The 14,826-nt window shown below is 35.4% G+C and overlaps 2 protein-coding genes across 4 annotated transcripts; one reads left to right on the forward strand and one right to left on the reverse strand.

Annotated features, from left to right (window-relative positions):
• Window positions 1-1,259: 1,259 nt before the first annotated feature.
• Window positions 1,260-8,894, forward strand: LOC133790466 (uncharacterized). Of its 3 annotated transcripts, none has more exons than XM_062228117.1 (11): window positions 1,265-4,074; window positions 4,280-4,519; window positions 4,868-4,997; window positions 5,377-5,529; window positions 5,629-5,876; window positions 5,974-6,043; window positions 6,205-6,411; window positions 7,059-7,294; window positions 7,377-7,455; window positions 7,530-7,667; window positions 7,929-8,894. In XM_062228117.1, the coding sequence occupies exons 1-11, from the start codon at window positions 1,514-1,516 to the stop codon at window positions 8,130-8,132; spliced, it is 4,266 nt and encodes a 1,421-aa protein (XP_062084101.1). In that variant the 5' UTR covers window positions 1,265-1,513; the 3' UTR covers window positions 8,133-8,894. The 3 variants fall into 3 exon arrangements, with proteins under 3 accessions (XP_062084103.1, XP_062084101.1, XP_062084102.1); XM_062228118.1 differs by having other exon boundaries at window positions 5,632-5,876; XM_062228119.1 differs by lacking the exons at window positions 7,377-7,455; window positions 7,530-7,667; window positions 7,929-8,894 and having other exon boundaries at window positions 1,260-4,074; window positions 6,212-6,411; window positions 7,059-7,244.
• On the reverse strand, window positions 8,857-12,015 carry LOC133790467 (uncharacterized). Its single transcript, XM_062228120.1, has 14 exons — window positions 11,776-12,015; window positions 11,589-11,686; window positions 11,427-11,509; window positions 10,944-11,070; window positions 10,738-10,801; window positions 10,547-10,644; window positions 10,359-10,443; window positions 10,126-10,249; window positions 9,900-10,001; window positions 9,754-9,818; window positions 9,587-9,668; window positions 9,411-9,490; window positions 9,184-9,306; window positions 8,857-9,079 (listed from the first exon to the last, which is right to left on the reverse strand). The coding sequence occupies exons 1-13, from the start codon at window positions 11,979-11,981 to the stop codon at window positions 9,249-9,251; spliced, it is 1,272 nt and encodes a 423-aa protein (XP_062084104.1). The 5' UTR covers window positions 11,982-12,015; the 3' UTR covers window positions 8,857-9,079; window positions 9,184-9,248.
• Between the last annotated feature and the right edge of the window lie 2,811 nt (window positions 12,016-14,826).

Genomic DNA, 14,826 nt, shown 5'->3' on the forward strand with positions numbered 1-14,826 from the left:
TTAAACTATTAAATGTAATCAATGTAATAAATGGTAATTATCCAATTTTGTAAGTTACCAAATTCTATTCAATTTTCTCTTATAAATAAAGAAAGAATTGACAAAAAAAAGAGACAGAACTTTCTTTATACTATAATTTTGGAGAAATTAGCTTAAACGACTGATGGATTTAATCACGTAAATTGCAAAGTTTATAACATGTCTAATTCTCTCAATTTAAGGGATAATTATGCTTAAAATCCCTAAACGAAAAAATGTTAGTATCAATTCTTATTCTTTTCTTGACCAAGACAATATTAATTTATCTATATTTTTGTATTTCTTTATCAATAATGAGATTATTTATTAATTTATAAATATTATGAGATGTGTTAAGGCTACCAAGCCAACGTGGAGGATCAAACCAACCTTTTTGGTGGATTTTTTCCACGTTTTGATGGCAAACCTATTTGATAAAAACAATTTAGTTTCACATTTCAAATTGACATATTTTGTTGGGTAGTGGAAGAAAAGAAAAAAGTTGATGTAGTGTAATATTTGGTTGTTACATCAAATTATTGTTTGAGATCCCATTTATAAATTAATTCAATTCTATTTTTTATTGGGTTTATATTTTTTCGAATAATTTATTTTATTTCATTATTTGTTTGGACTATATGTTTTGACAAATTACTTTTTAGATTTGTGTTTTGTAAAATAATTTAGATACTCCTAAACTTAAACCCAATTTTGATAAAGAAAAAATTGAATAAAATAACACAATTATTAGACAAAATAATTTTATTTTTGTTTTAAATTATTAATTTAGTAAATTATTTGTAATATTAGTCCAAATTTTTTTAACTAAAATTAAATTTAAGATTCTATTTAAACAATTTTTTAAATCAAACAATCAAAAAAGTCTTTTGTCAAATAAATAGTACAAACTCTTAATTGGACAAAAACACAAAATAGAAAAGATATAAACTCTATTTTACTCACTAAAAAAATATTTTTTTAGATGCCAACACAACACTTGTATTATTACATTAATATTCTTCTATACCAAACTACGTCACCCTAATAGCGATTCAAGGCACAATTATTTACATAAATCCACCAAAATAAAAATAAAAACTCACCAAATTGAGCATAACATAAATTTTATTTTGGTTACATTATTAGAATTTTTTTTAATGAATCAATAAAAAATAAAAACAAAAGTGCACTTTTATTAAAGAAGAAGTAAAAAAAAAGATAAAGATTAGATTTTTAATAAATCGACATTGATATGAAAAAAAACAGAGGAAGATAAACAACACTCTTTGATGTTTTGAACCCGTGAATCTCTGAAAATCATTTCTCTTTTCTGTGGGCTTATTATCGAAGGAAGAAAAAAACTGTCTTTTGGGTTCTTTACATCTTTATATGTGTTTCTATGTGTGTATATGTGGTGTGTTGAATCAAAATCTCTGACGAACTCTTTAAGCCCGAGTTCCATGAGCGCCACCACCCTTCTCGACCGTCCGGTTACATGTCGGCGGTGTTGAATACTCAAGCTTCGGCAAGCGTCAATCGTCTTGGGCTTGACAACGGTCAGATTTCTTATTCTTGGTTGTTGTTAAAATTTTCTGGGTTTTCTCCGGAATATCAATCTGAACTGTGTAAGACCGTGTCGAACGCAATGAATCCATCGAATGCTGGAAATAGAAGTTCGGGGTTTTCGCGTACGAATGAGAATAAATCGGATTTGAGGTTCGAGAACCCGTCCGTTTCGCGATCTGGGTCTGGTCTTACGAGGCCGAGGTTAGTGAAGGTGAGGAAGGGATTGAGTTCGCAGAATTTGAGGTCCACGGAGATCCCTAAAAAGCCGGTTGACTTTGGATACAATCCATTTCGACCCATTTCGGAGAATTCGCTCTCGGCCTCATCCGGGTCCGAAAAGGGATCATCAGTTTCGGGTGAGTTTGGGATTGGTAAGAGTGGTAATGACGCATTTGTGTTTGGCGTGGATAAGAGTGATTCAACAACTTATGTTGGAGGCTTTGAAAAAAGTGTTGTGGATGAATTGAAGAACTTGAAGATTGGAAGTGAGTTTGTAACTGCGAAAGACGATGTATTTGATTCAAGTTCAAGTGCTAGAGCTGGTTATAAGCAAAGTAGCAAGGTTGATGAAAGCATTATGTCCAAGCTTCCGGAAGATTTGAAAAAGTTGGACATTGGAGGTGCTGGGGATGGAAGGTTTGACCAGGATTCCAGTAGTATGGACATGAGGCTCCCAGAAGATATGAAGAATTTGAACATTGGAGACCTTGGCCATGAGAAACAAGCTGAGAAAGTTGGAAGTGGAAGGTTTAATGCAAGTGGAAATGAGAATGTCAGGTTTGGATTTGGGAGCAGTAACAATGTTGGTTGTTCTGTTAGCAAAACCATAGAGTTTGAACTTCGAAATGAGTTGAACAAGAGGTTGAATATTAAAGAAGAAACTGGTAAGCCTGATGGTGGTAGTGTCAGATATAATGCTGATGATACGAAGAAGTTTGAATTTGGAAGAAGTAGAATGGGTATTAATTCATTGGCCTCAACACTTCCTGATAAGATAAAGAATTTGAACTTAAAGGACTCTCTGAACACCAGTTACAAAGAGAATCCTGCCTTTCTAAGCAGTAAACATAAGGGTAGTGATTATGATGGAAGAATATATACTCATCTTCCAACAAACATGGAGGAAGAGACGGGTAGCAGGACTGGGGAGACTCTTCAGTCAGATATGGGAACCGGAACAGCTTCTTCCAATATATATGCAAAGAACATGCCGACTGGATATTTTGGTGGCATGTTATTTCATAATCTTGATAAGACCGAACATCAAGATTCTGTCTTACATAGCAGAATGCATGGTACGAATGTGAGTGGAAGTCAAGTTCTGCCAGACCAACCAAAAGATGAAGTCAAAATGAGTCGAGGCATTGCCTCATCATCGTCTTCATTTTCATCTAGTAGCTGTCATGCTCAAACAGCCACGAACAACTTTGAAGTGCCTGCTATTAATACACCTGAAAAGAAGAATGAATTTATCTTTACCAGCAAACGGGAAGGTTTTGGGACACCCTCTTTTGAATTTAAAACCGCAACAAATCTGTTTTCTGGGATAAATGAGAACTTGGAATTTAGTGCAAAGAGGGAATCCATTAGAGACACAGGAATGAAGAAAAAGAGTGGCAAATCGAAACGTCCCACTAATGTCCAGCTATGGCTCGGACAGGATTTTGTCTCTAGAGAAAGCATTTCCCAGGACATCCCTGAAGCTTCCGACTCCTATTCGCCAATGGATGTTTCTCCATATCAGGAGATATTGGCTGATCATCATCGATGTTCAAGAGAGAATTCTGTGACTTCTGATGATTCCCTCAGTTTTGATAACTCTATGGGAGCTGATTCAGTACAAAAAGTCTCAAACGATGCAATCGACGAAGATTTAGCCATGGCAACAGGAAGAATGGATATCAATGAAGGGAATGCACCATCTGGAGAAACAAAAGAGGAACACTTTGATCATAATGCTAATGCCGAAGGCACTATTGAAGAGTCTGTTTCTGGGGCTGAAACTGAAAGCTTTAAGTCTGCAACTGAGGAAGTAGACTTTATTAGTGATAACACAGTTATAGAAAGTGAAGCCAGTTCAAGCTCAAATATTGAGGGATATGACAATGATGGCAGTACTAAATTTGGTATTCCTTCTAGTTCAGAAGGATTAGGTGGCTCTAACTTCACCTTTTCTGCAGCTTCTGCTGCTCAAGGACAATCACCCTCTTCGAAACGTCTCCTTAAAAAGAAAAACTGGCTCAAAGTTGATACAGACAATGCAACTTCAAATGCTAAGATTTCTTATGCAACATCCTCTTCGCAATATATTCCATTCTCTGGTGCTTCATTACTTTTGTCACCGGCACGAGGTCAGAAAGGAGATCCAACTAGCCTGCAACGGAAAAGTAGAGAGAATTCCGAGGTAGGTAGAGCTCAGGCTGTCAACCAAGAGTTTGATTCTACTTCCGCAGTTAAAGCTCAGGAAGCTTGTGAGAAGTGGCGACTAAGGTTAGAATCATATCTTAATGTCTTAATTGGTAAAGGTTAATATAATAGTTGATATTTTCTTGTATTTCTTTCATATTTCCTTTTGATGAACCTTTGGTATTGGCATGTGGGTTCTAAAAGATCTTAAATGTGACATTAGGAGTGGTTTATGTATCCCTGCCCTTAAGAGTTTCTTCTTTTTTGTCATAAATATGTTATAAATCAGAGGAAACCAAGCATATACAGCTGGGGATCTGTCTAAAGCTGAGGATTGTTACACCCAAGGAATAAATAGTATTTCTAGAAATGATACGTCTAGAAGCTGTCTCAGGGCATTGATGCTCTGCTATAGTAATCGTGCAGCAACACGCATATCTCTTGGAAGAATGAGAGATGCACTTGCAGACTGTATGATGGCTGCTGAAATAGATCCAAACTTTCTCAGGGCGCAAGTTAGAGCTGCCAAGTAAGTTTTTAAATTTTGCTATCTGATATAACATTTTGGCTTTTTATTCTTTATGCCTTTATAGTGTTCTGTGTGATTTCATCAATTACATTGGTCTTTTTTACATATTTGATCATACATTCTTTAGTTGTAATTGTGTAAATTAAAATATTAAATGTCCCATGGCATCAATCTTCTGCTAGATAGTTATCGAGTATGCTGTGCTATTTAGTGCTTGCTTTGTTGGATTTATTGGTCATCGAGTGCATTGCATAGTTCTACTTTGTTCATTCCATGAGGCACTTGTTTTCAATCTGAATTAGCAATAAATATGATGTTTCCCTAATCTATGTTTTTTTATTTTTGAAGCTGTTATCTTGCGCTTGGGGAAGTTGAAGATGCTGCACGACATTTCAGGATGTGTCTGCAAGCTGGAAGTGATGTATGTGTAGACCGCAAAATTGCAATAGAAGCTTCTGATGGCTTACAGAAGGTGCAGGTATGGTAATTTGTTTATGTTTATATTTAATACTTGAGTTGTACATAGAACATGTAACTATGTATATGTAAATATCTATAACCTGTATTAAATATATCCATAGTCTTTATATAACAATATTTTAGAATGTTTAGACTGCTGTCTTTGCTGAAATTTGCTAGTGTCAATTTTTTCTGGTTTAATCTCATAAGCAATCAAGGTGTAAGATGTACCATTGTTTTGTTTCTTTACATGTTCATGCATTCTATTTAACTATTACTTTTGAGAAGCTTGGTGCTATATAATTTCTTGCCATATGATTTTTGTCTTTTGTCTCCCTCTCTTTTTCTTTTCCAATTAACTATCTTAAACTAGCTAGTGTACTGTGACTGGCTGACAGAGAGTCTCTGAACGCATGGATCAATCCGCTGAACTCTTGCACAGGAAAACACCTAGTGAGGCAGAGAGCGCTTTGGAATTAATTGCTGAGGCTCTAAAAATAAGTCCATACTGTGAAAAATTACTTGAAATGAAAGCCGAGTCTCTTTTCTTGGTCCGTGCTTCTCTATTTTAATAGATATTATTGGTTTTTAAGCTTTACTAGACTTGGAATGATCTTTGATAATTACGGGGTAACTACTGTGTCATATAGCAGACTCGGAGATATGAAGAAGTGATTGAGCTATGTGAGCAAACTATTGTTTCTGCTGAAAGGAACTCTCCTCCAGTGGATGCTTCTGACCAGTCTGCTAATATGGATGTTTCTAAACTTTCCAAGTACTTCTACTTTCGTATTTGGCGGTGCCATATTGCTTTCAAATCCTATTTTCATTTGGGAAGGCTCGAGGATGGTCTTGCTTCATTAGAAAAACAAGAGGAAAAGCTGTCAGCTACATACAGGTAACTTGTAACACATTCTTGAACAGAATTTAAATCTTATTAGTTGTGGAAGGCAGTGTTTACTGGTGTATGTAATTTCTCATGCTATACCGTCTAGGAATGAAAGCAAAATATTGGAATCATCAATACCCCCCGCCGTCACTGTGCGTGAGCTCCTGCGTCATAAGGTATATTATCTGATATCTATGGTCATCACTTATCATATCTCTACTATACAGTTACACATATATGGATTTAATAGCTTAAACCAAAACAGTACTGTCTTTCTCAAAGATATCAAATTAATTGTCTTCAATTACTGACAATAAGTTGACTTACCTTGGTTCAGACTGCAGGGAATGAAGCATTTCAGGCAGGAAGGCATGCAGAAGCTGTTGAACGCTATACTGCTGCTTTGTCATGCAATGTTGAATCACGCCCTTTTTCAGCTGTCTGTTTCTGCAATCGTGCCGCTGCCTACAAAGCATTGGGTCAAATTACTGATGCTATAGCAGATTGCAGCTTAGCTATAGCTCTTGATGGAAAATATGCAAAGGTATTCCTCTTAACCGATTCATCAATTCCTCTTCATGTTTCTTCCATACGTCATGTTTGGTGAGAATATCATAAAGTGGAGTGGTGGTATGAATAAAGTTTATAGGTGTTTTTATTTTATTTTTGGTACCTTGTTGGTTTAAAATTTTGGTTTACGGTCTAGAGTCTGATTGGGAATTTGGATGTGATTTGCACTCACATGTTCATGTTTCCTGACATTGTAAGGTTTGATGGTGGCTCCAGCTTTGAGTAATTAGTGAAAATAGATCTTTTTTTATTATCACTTTGCAAAATGACATTTTTTTTTATAATTGTTTGTAAAATGGCCTCCAGAAGGGGTGTCGAGAATTCTGGAAAGCCTTTCGGCGAAGAATTATCAAAACAAAGTTATTGTGAAAAATGACTATAAAATAAGGTTATATTGCTTAAGGAAATGGAAAAGTAGTGTCGGAAAAGTAATTTGCACCTGAAGATTACTTGTATTGTTGCTATTGTTTAGGTGATATCTTTCAAAATTATTGCTCTTTGGTGCAGAGTCGGCATGAAAACTTGAAAGGCAGATTTTATAAGATAAAAGTAGATTCTTTCATATGCTGCCTGTGGACTCGCTGTAATATACATAGCTCAATTGAGTATCATATTTTGTAGGCTATTTCTAGACGAGCCACTTTATACGAGTCGATCAGAGATCATGGACAAGCAGCTCGTGATCTTCAGAGACTTGTATCTCTTTTAACCAAGCAAGTAGAGGACAAGGCCAATAACTTAGGACCATCTGATAGATCAAATACCAGCTCAAATGATTTGAGACAAGCCCGTTTGCGACTTTCTGAAATAGAAGAAGAAGCTAGAAAAGACATGCCCTCGGATATGTACCTTATCTTGTGAGTTTCTCCTTCCTAAAACTTTGACTATTGAAATTTATAGTGGGTTAAGCTAATTTTATGCTGTTTGTAATGGTGCCAGGGGAATTGAACCATCTGTTTCCGCTTCGGAAATTAAGAAGGCCTATCGTAAAGCTGCACTTAGGCATCATCCTGACAAGGTTAGTATTATATTCTCTGACTGTTTACCTTTTATGGTAACCTAAAAACTAAACAAGTCAACTTGTCATTTCAGGCGGGTCAATTTTTGGCAAGAAGTGATAATGGTGATGATGGGCTCTGGAAGGAGATATCAGAAGAAGTTTACAAGGACGCGGATAGGCTTTTTAAAATGATTGGGGAGGCATATGCTGTGCTTTCGGATCCTACAAAGGTGTGTTATTATATGCTTGTATTAGTATTTATGCAATGCTAAATTGTTGGACTTAGTCACAAATAAATGAAAGTTGGAACTCTCCAATATGATATAAAATATCGTGTTTAGAGTAGAAAGTTAATCTTGGATGTTTGATTATATAATTTTCATTAATTCTCACTTGTCTCCCACATCATATGTATATTAACCAAACTCTAGACTGAATCTTGTATAACTATTTTTAGTGTGATGATTTATTGGTCAACCACTCATTTGCAGCGTTCGCGGTATGACACCGAAGAGGAGACGAGGAATGCACAGAAGAAAAGACATGGAAGCAGCACATCTAGAACCCAAACAGATACCCAAAATTACCCATTTGAAAGAAGTGGCAATAGGCGACAATGGAAAGATGTTTGGAGACAATATGGTGGCACGAGCTCGACTTGGACAGAAGCCACTCGATCAAATAGATATTCATGAAAACTATACTTGGACATGGCCTTGGTTTCTTGATTCTGGATCAACTTTTAGACAGGACTCTAGTTTGAAGAAGATGGACAATTTTTCCATAGTTACCAGAGAATGTGGCTTCAGTTTGAAGGTCAAACAGAAATGAGGAAAAAAGTTCAGTGGCATAGAAAAGGCGAAAACCGCCGAATAATCATAATAACGAGAGTGATGGGATTTGTTTCTGAGTTGTGTGAAATAATTCCTTTTGTTAATCACAAAACCACAGAAAAAGATTTTATTTGTTTTTCACCCTGGGAAGTTGGAAAGGTAGCCAGAAGCTTAGATTGATGATGGTGATGGTTTAGAGGTGGGCTTTCTTGCTTGATATACTTTGTAAATCTACCAGGAATGTGTACAAATGAAATGGAATATAACATAACATGCAGATGAGTAACACTTGAACCAGAAATTAACTTGCTTCAGGAGCCAACTAGTATCGGGTTGAATGAACGTAAAGGAGATTGCAGAGCTGGTCAAGTATGGGAAAAGAGTGATCAATTTTGTGTTGTGTTTGTGTGTGTGAGTGCTTTTTTTTTTACCTCATTGAATTTTGAAAAGGAAAAAAATGAAAGTTTCATTAGAATATACTGTCGATATACTGATTATACAAGAGTTGATAGCTTTTCCACTGTATAGTTGTATTTCTTTTCTAATTACATCGACTATATCGCACCCCAAATTTTTTTAGAGGAAGTTCAAAGGAAAGATTGAAAGATTCTTATTTGATTTTCATTCAAGTTTTGTTACCTTAGAAATACATTTCTTGAAGTAAATTACCTATATATGTTTATAACCATCTTCCAAGTCATATTGGCAATATGTTATCTTTGCAAAAGGACATTTTTTTTTCTCTCCTAACAATTGGGATTTACGTAAAATGGGGAAGCCTCTCAAAAAAAGTTTCTGATTTCCATCACCTGTGTGACATAAAAACAAAGAAAGCTTAATAAGTAGATAGCCAATTCAATGACTTTTTGAGTCAACCAGTGGTTAAGAAACCATATATATATATATATCTCACCATGGAAAATGGTGTTGGATGAGCTGGAGAAGGAACTGACAATGACTAGTCTTTTTTTCAGAATATTATACGTATATGCCTAATCCAAGCTCCTTTGGATTTGTTTCCACCATCCAAGCTGGTCTGTTGAGCAACTAACATGATCAGTTGTCACTAAAAAAAAAAATAAGTAAAAGAGAGATGTAATGTAAGAGTTAATATCTTGTGTTATGGTTTAGAAACTATACTTGTTCATAACAAAATTGAATGTTCCTTGAGCAGCACGTTTGAGAAGAACTTCTCTTGCCTCCACAGCAATTCCTTCAGGCTGCAAAGTATGATGAGAATCCAACAAAATATTAAGAGTATGTTTTGGCCTATAAATTCCTAAAACATATATTTTCCAGCTCTTAAAACTAGCTACCTCTTCTGGAAACCAGACCCCCGGCTTTGTGCTTCCCTCAAGAACAGCAAGAGCAAATGCAGCCGTTGCAAATCCGACTGATCTGAAAGACAAAAAATTTAATTGTTGAAGATCATAGTTTATTAGAGAGCCTTTCAAAGACAGTTAATAAAAGCTTTGGCACTTACACAGAGAGTCTTTTGTGACTGAATAATCCAACCGTATTGCGCCCATTAGGAAACTCCAAATCAACCTGCCACAGATAAAAGCAATCAAAAAGTTGTAGGCAATAGTGGAGTGTTCAATATTTCTACTCTAGTTTTTCTCTTCGTACTCTCATTGAGACTCGCTCTCCAGCAATCCCATCAAGAGCTCGAACTATGGGATCGAAAAGTTGAACCAACTGTTGAACTTTGCTTTTGTCTCTAAAATATTCCTGCAAAAATTAGACCATATTACCATATTCAAACAGCAAGTCTTGTATATGAAACTCCTTAACTAATATTAAATATTAAAAAAGAAAAATCTTCATGTAATGTGGCCAGATATATGTGGGGTACCATAGGAAGAAGACTTGTCATGGCTTCCATCCCCCAATTCCAAAAGAATGGTGCAGTTCCAAATCGAGCACTGACAGTCGGTATTCCTAGGATTTCATGAGCACTTCTAACCTCAGGCAGATTCCTGGAAACAAGAACTTTTTCAGGCATCTGTATATGCCATCATCTTTTCCTGATATGTGCTTGGAATCCAATATATTAACAGAACAACTAGTATTTCAGTAGATGCTTACAACAGATAAACGTCTCTCTTTCCAATGCCCCTTCCAAAATCAATGTTGAGCATTCCAGTATATGGCTTTAGTTTGATCTCTTCTCCTGATATGAACAACCCATTATTGCTGCTATTAACTGCTATTAAATCATACATAGAAGATGTGATAGAACATCAAATGAGACAACACAAAGTCTAGAAACCAACCTTTATTATAAGCAACAACCTCCTCTCCAAGTAGCAAAAAGCTAGTGGCCAATATGGTCGGACCAGCCCCACCAGTACCGGCTGTGTAATAGTAGAATCTTCAAAAGAAGAAGAAAAACTTGGCACATAAATTGTCAGGACAAGAATTTCCCGTCTAAGCTTGAAGAGAGACTTGTTTTCTGGTTTGTTACCTTAGTCTTTCTGGTTCTACTTTGTTTTCACTTCTTGCTAGACGAACTAGTTCTGCTGCCATTACTGTTGTCATTATAGCAAAATATTTTTAGCATTCCAGATAAAATTATGCACGATAGCAGTATGTACAAGTTAAGTTAGTGTGAACAAATAAGCTTGTGCAATTGTGTATTACTGAAGAAGAAGAAGAAAGCTTATGAGAGACCATTGCTCACTCCAGGATAAATTCCACCGGTTGTAATAGCTGGCACGTTTGCAGCAACAGCTCTGTCCTTGAAGGTTTTAGCTCGTTGGGAGTAAGACGTATCATCACAAATGTCTAAATAGGCTGTCTGTGGTGATAACAGAAACATTTCTATGATTATATATAATTTGATAAGCACAAGACACTAACATTATAACATATATATGCATATAATCACTCAACAATATTAGATCAAAAGGATCATGTTACATGAGAAACAGCTTGGAAAGTAGACATGCATGACTATAGTTATATGGTTACATTTAAAGAGTATGATTGGATTGAAAACGCTCCATCAGCCATCGGTTGACAACCAAGTTTCCATACAGTTTTTTTAGCAGTGATTAGAAAAACTATCCAATCCTATGCAATATAATCTTACTTTCCAAACATGACTTATAAGTGTAAATTATTATATGCAACACTATAGTCTATAATGGTCACCTTGGTGTTTATGGCAGCTTCTAACACAGAACACTTATGTGTTTGTTGAAATGGCCCAGCGGCATGTACAACAAGATCCACATCTGCCCATGTTCAAAACATCAGAGAAAAAAGATTAAGCAATAAAAAATTAAATAGAACAATTAGAATCAATATACGCACCATTAAGAGCTGCTTCCAATGAATTAACATTGTCAATATCAACTTCAGCAAACTCTGAGTTCCCACCAAGAGTGGCCACCATAGCAGCTCCCTTCTCCCTACCAAGCCCACAAAAATTTCAGTGCTCCATTCTCTAGAAAAGGTTATGGGTACGAAGTTTTCCCATCTGGGTATTTGAATATCGTACCTGTTTCGACCGCCGACGAGAATGCGAAGGTCGGGGCAGAGCTTAGAGAGGGCAGTGGCGGTGGATCCCCCGACCCGACCCGTTCCCCCAAGTACCAAGACCTTCGAGTTCCGGGTCTTGTCCGGAAGTTGTACGGTTTCTGTGGCGCAAGCCATTGGAATTCTGGGCTTTACTAAATGCAGAGAAGCTCCTCCCGCCATAGCCATATCTTCTCTCAAACTGGCACAGTTTCTCTAAGGCCTTACCCTTATTATCAGTTTTTATCGTTTGCTATGACGTAATGCCACGCAATTCGTCGTTGATGATGTGTCTTTACCTGTACCGCCAGATCTTGACACACATAGAATCAGAATTAATTATTTGTGTAGTTATAATTAGTTATTTTATACTTAGGGAAGTAATGATACGTGCACACAAATTGTACACTTTTTGTGTGAATTTAACTAATCATATTTATTTAAAATGGGTCTCACTAAATAAAAGTGAGTTATTATATAAGTGTGTGTAATATTTATGTGTAATTTGTGTGTACACATATCATTACTCATACTTAGGGGCCGATGAGATCACTTTTTTCATATGTAAGGAAAATTAAGGAGGGTTATTTGGTAGGGGAAATTTGAGTTTTTATGCTTAATGAAGTGTACTAAATAAAAAAATGCTAGGTTTTCTAATCATTTCAAAAAAATGCCAATTTTTTTTACAATACCCAAAATACTCCTCTTATAATTTTTCCATCCACTTCCTCTTCTCTCTTCCCTCTCTCTCCTTCAACCCATTCCTCTCAACTCTCTCTAGAAAAAAATTCATGGGTAAGGTAAAATATAAGAGAAATCAATATAATAGCAAGTATTCATTACTTAGGACACTAAAATACTGCATTTCGAACAGATCTGGGCATGATTTTTGAGTTTTTTTTGCGATTTTTTTTTTTTTTCAGATTTGAAACTTTGAAATCTACAGAAAATCGACGTGGTTCGATGGTGCTCAATGTCAGCTCGATGGGGACTTCAAAATCAAGATTTTCATGAAAAAATCGATGTTGCTCGATGGTGGTTCGATGCTGTTCGATGCGATTTTTGCAAGATACGTAATTTTTCACTCGGGTGTTCATTTGGGGTGATTTTTTTTTATTTTTGGTATTTTTTGAAAATTTACACGTTTGAGATGTGTATATACACATTTGGGAAATATAAATCTTGAAAAAAAATGACAAATGCAAAACATACCTCATGTTTAAGATATGTTTTGGTATGTTTTCAAGTTCTAAACTTTGATAATGTGTAGATCTCAAAAAATACCCAAAATAAAAAAAACGGACACCCGAGTGAAAAATTATGTCTCTTACAAGAATTGCATCGAGCAACGTCGATTTTTTCATGAAAATATTGATTTTGAAGGCCCCATCGAGGTAGCATTGAACACCATCGAGCAACCATAAAGTTGGGCATGATTTTTGAGTTATTTTTCATATTTGAAACTCTAAAATATGTAGAAAATTGACTTTACTCGATTGTTGCTCGATGGGGCCTTCAAAATCAATATTTTTATGAAAAAATTGAGATTTCTCGATGGTGGTTGATTAATGCTCAAAAATATCATTTTATTAGTTTTAAAGTTTAAAATCAATTAAGTTTTAAATAATATTTTCATGGATTTATTGTAATATATTTTATATTTGAAAATATTAATTTTGATTTAATTTGTGTTTAATTTTCAAGAAATAAAATGTATTTTTGATACAAACAAAAAGAAAGAAGAAAGAAAGAAATATAATTGAAAAAAAATGATAATAAAGTGGTATTTTTTTAAGGAGAAATAGGCCCAAAAAGGAGGCTAGGCCGCCAGCCAAACAGCCTAGGCCCAAGCAATTGTTGTTCTCCACGCTGCCACGTGGCAGCTTTCCATTCTTCCAGCCGAGCCGCCTGACGCCACTGACGCACCTGACACGACCTCCCACGATCTGCCACGCCCCACAACCAAGCCAACCCAAGACGCCACCTGTCCCACTGCCTGGCGGCTGTCCCCCACGCAGCAACACGCCAGTTGTCGAGCCAATCTGCTTCCGCCACGTGGCCTCCTTGTCTCCCACGGCTCAACAACATTTTCCCCACTTTGCATATATTTTGCAGCCATTTTTCCCATTATTTTGTACACGGTTTTACACGTTTTTTAGTCTTATTTATACTAGAAGTAGAGAACCAAATGAAGTAAAAAAAGGATCAGATGGTGTAATTAAGTGTGGAGAGTATAGTGAGAGAGAAAATAATTTTTGTTCTTATTTTTCTTACATTTCTTTTACATTACTTTGAGTAAAAACAATACCTATTTTAGACTAAATTCTCTTGTGGAAAGGCTAGAGTGAAGTTCATGTTTCACATTATATTTTTAATATATTGATTCTTTATTTTGTTATTCATTTCTATATATTTGTTACAATTAAATTTATTTTCTTCTAAATTTATTAGTGTCTTTTACATAAGTCTAGTCATGCTCTTCTTATGTAATTTAGGCTTTTAATTTAATTTAGGATGTTTGTTATATTATATGCTTTTTACTGCATTCTGTCATTGGTATTTTGTCGCTCTAAGGTATATAATATGATAGGTTTTTAAAATTAGAAGTTAGTATAATTTAATTAAAGAATATTTTAAGGTGAGCTTTATTATTTATATTTTCCAACTATAATTGATAGTGTAGAATTATAGTTGAGTATAATGAATAAATTTTATTAAAATATATATGTTTGCATGAATGATACTTATGTCTTCCATATTTTCCTTTTGATTCTAATTCATCGATTTTGTTTATTTAATGTTTATATTCATTTTAAAAGTTACATCATTTTAAAGTTTATTATTTCTGATTTACTAATCTTCCTTTTTACTTGTATTTTACCTCTCTGTGGATACGACATAGCCCGATCACTACTGCGACCGCTTAGGAGTTACTGGGCGATATCAGTGGTTCGATGATTGCTCGATAGTGGTTCGATGCAATTCTTGTTAGAGACATAATTTTTCACACGGGTGTCCGTTTGGGATGATTTTT

Source organism: Humulus lupulus, chromosome 7 (genome assembly GCF_963169125.1).
Source record: "Humulus lupulus chromosome 7, drHumLupu1.1, whole genome shotgun sequence".
NCBI classification, from domain to species: domain Eukaryota; kingdom Viridiplantae; phylum Streptophyta; class Magnoliopsida; order Rosales; family Cannabaceae; genus Humulus; species Humulus lupulus.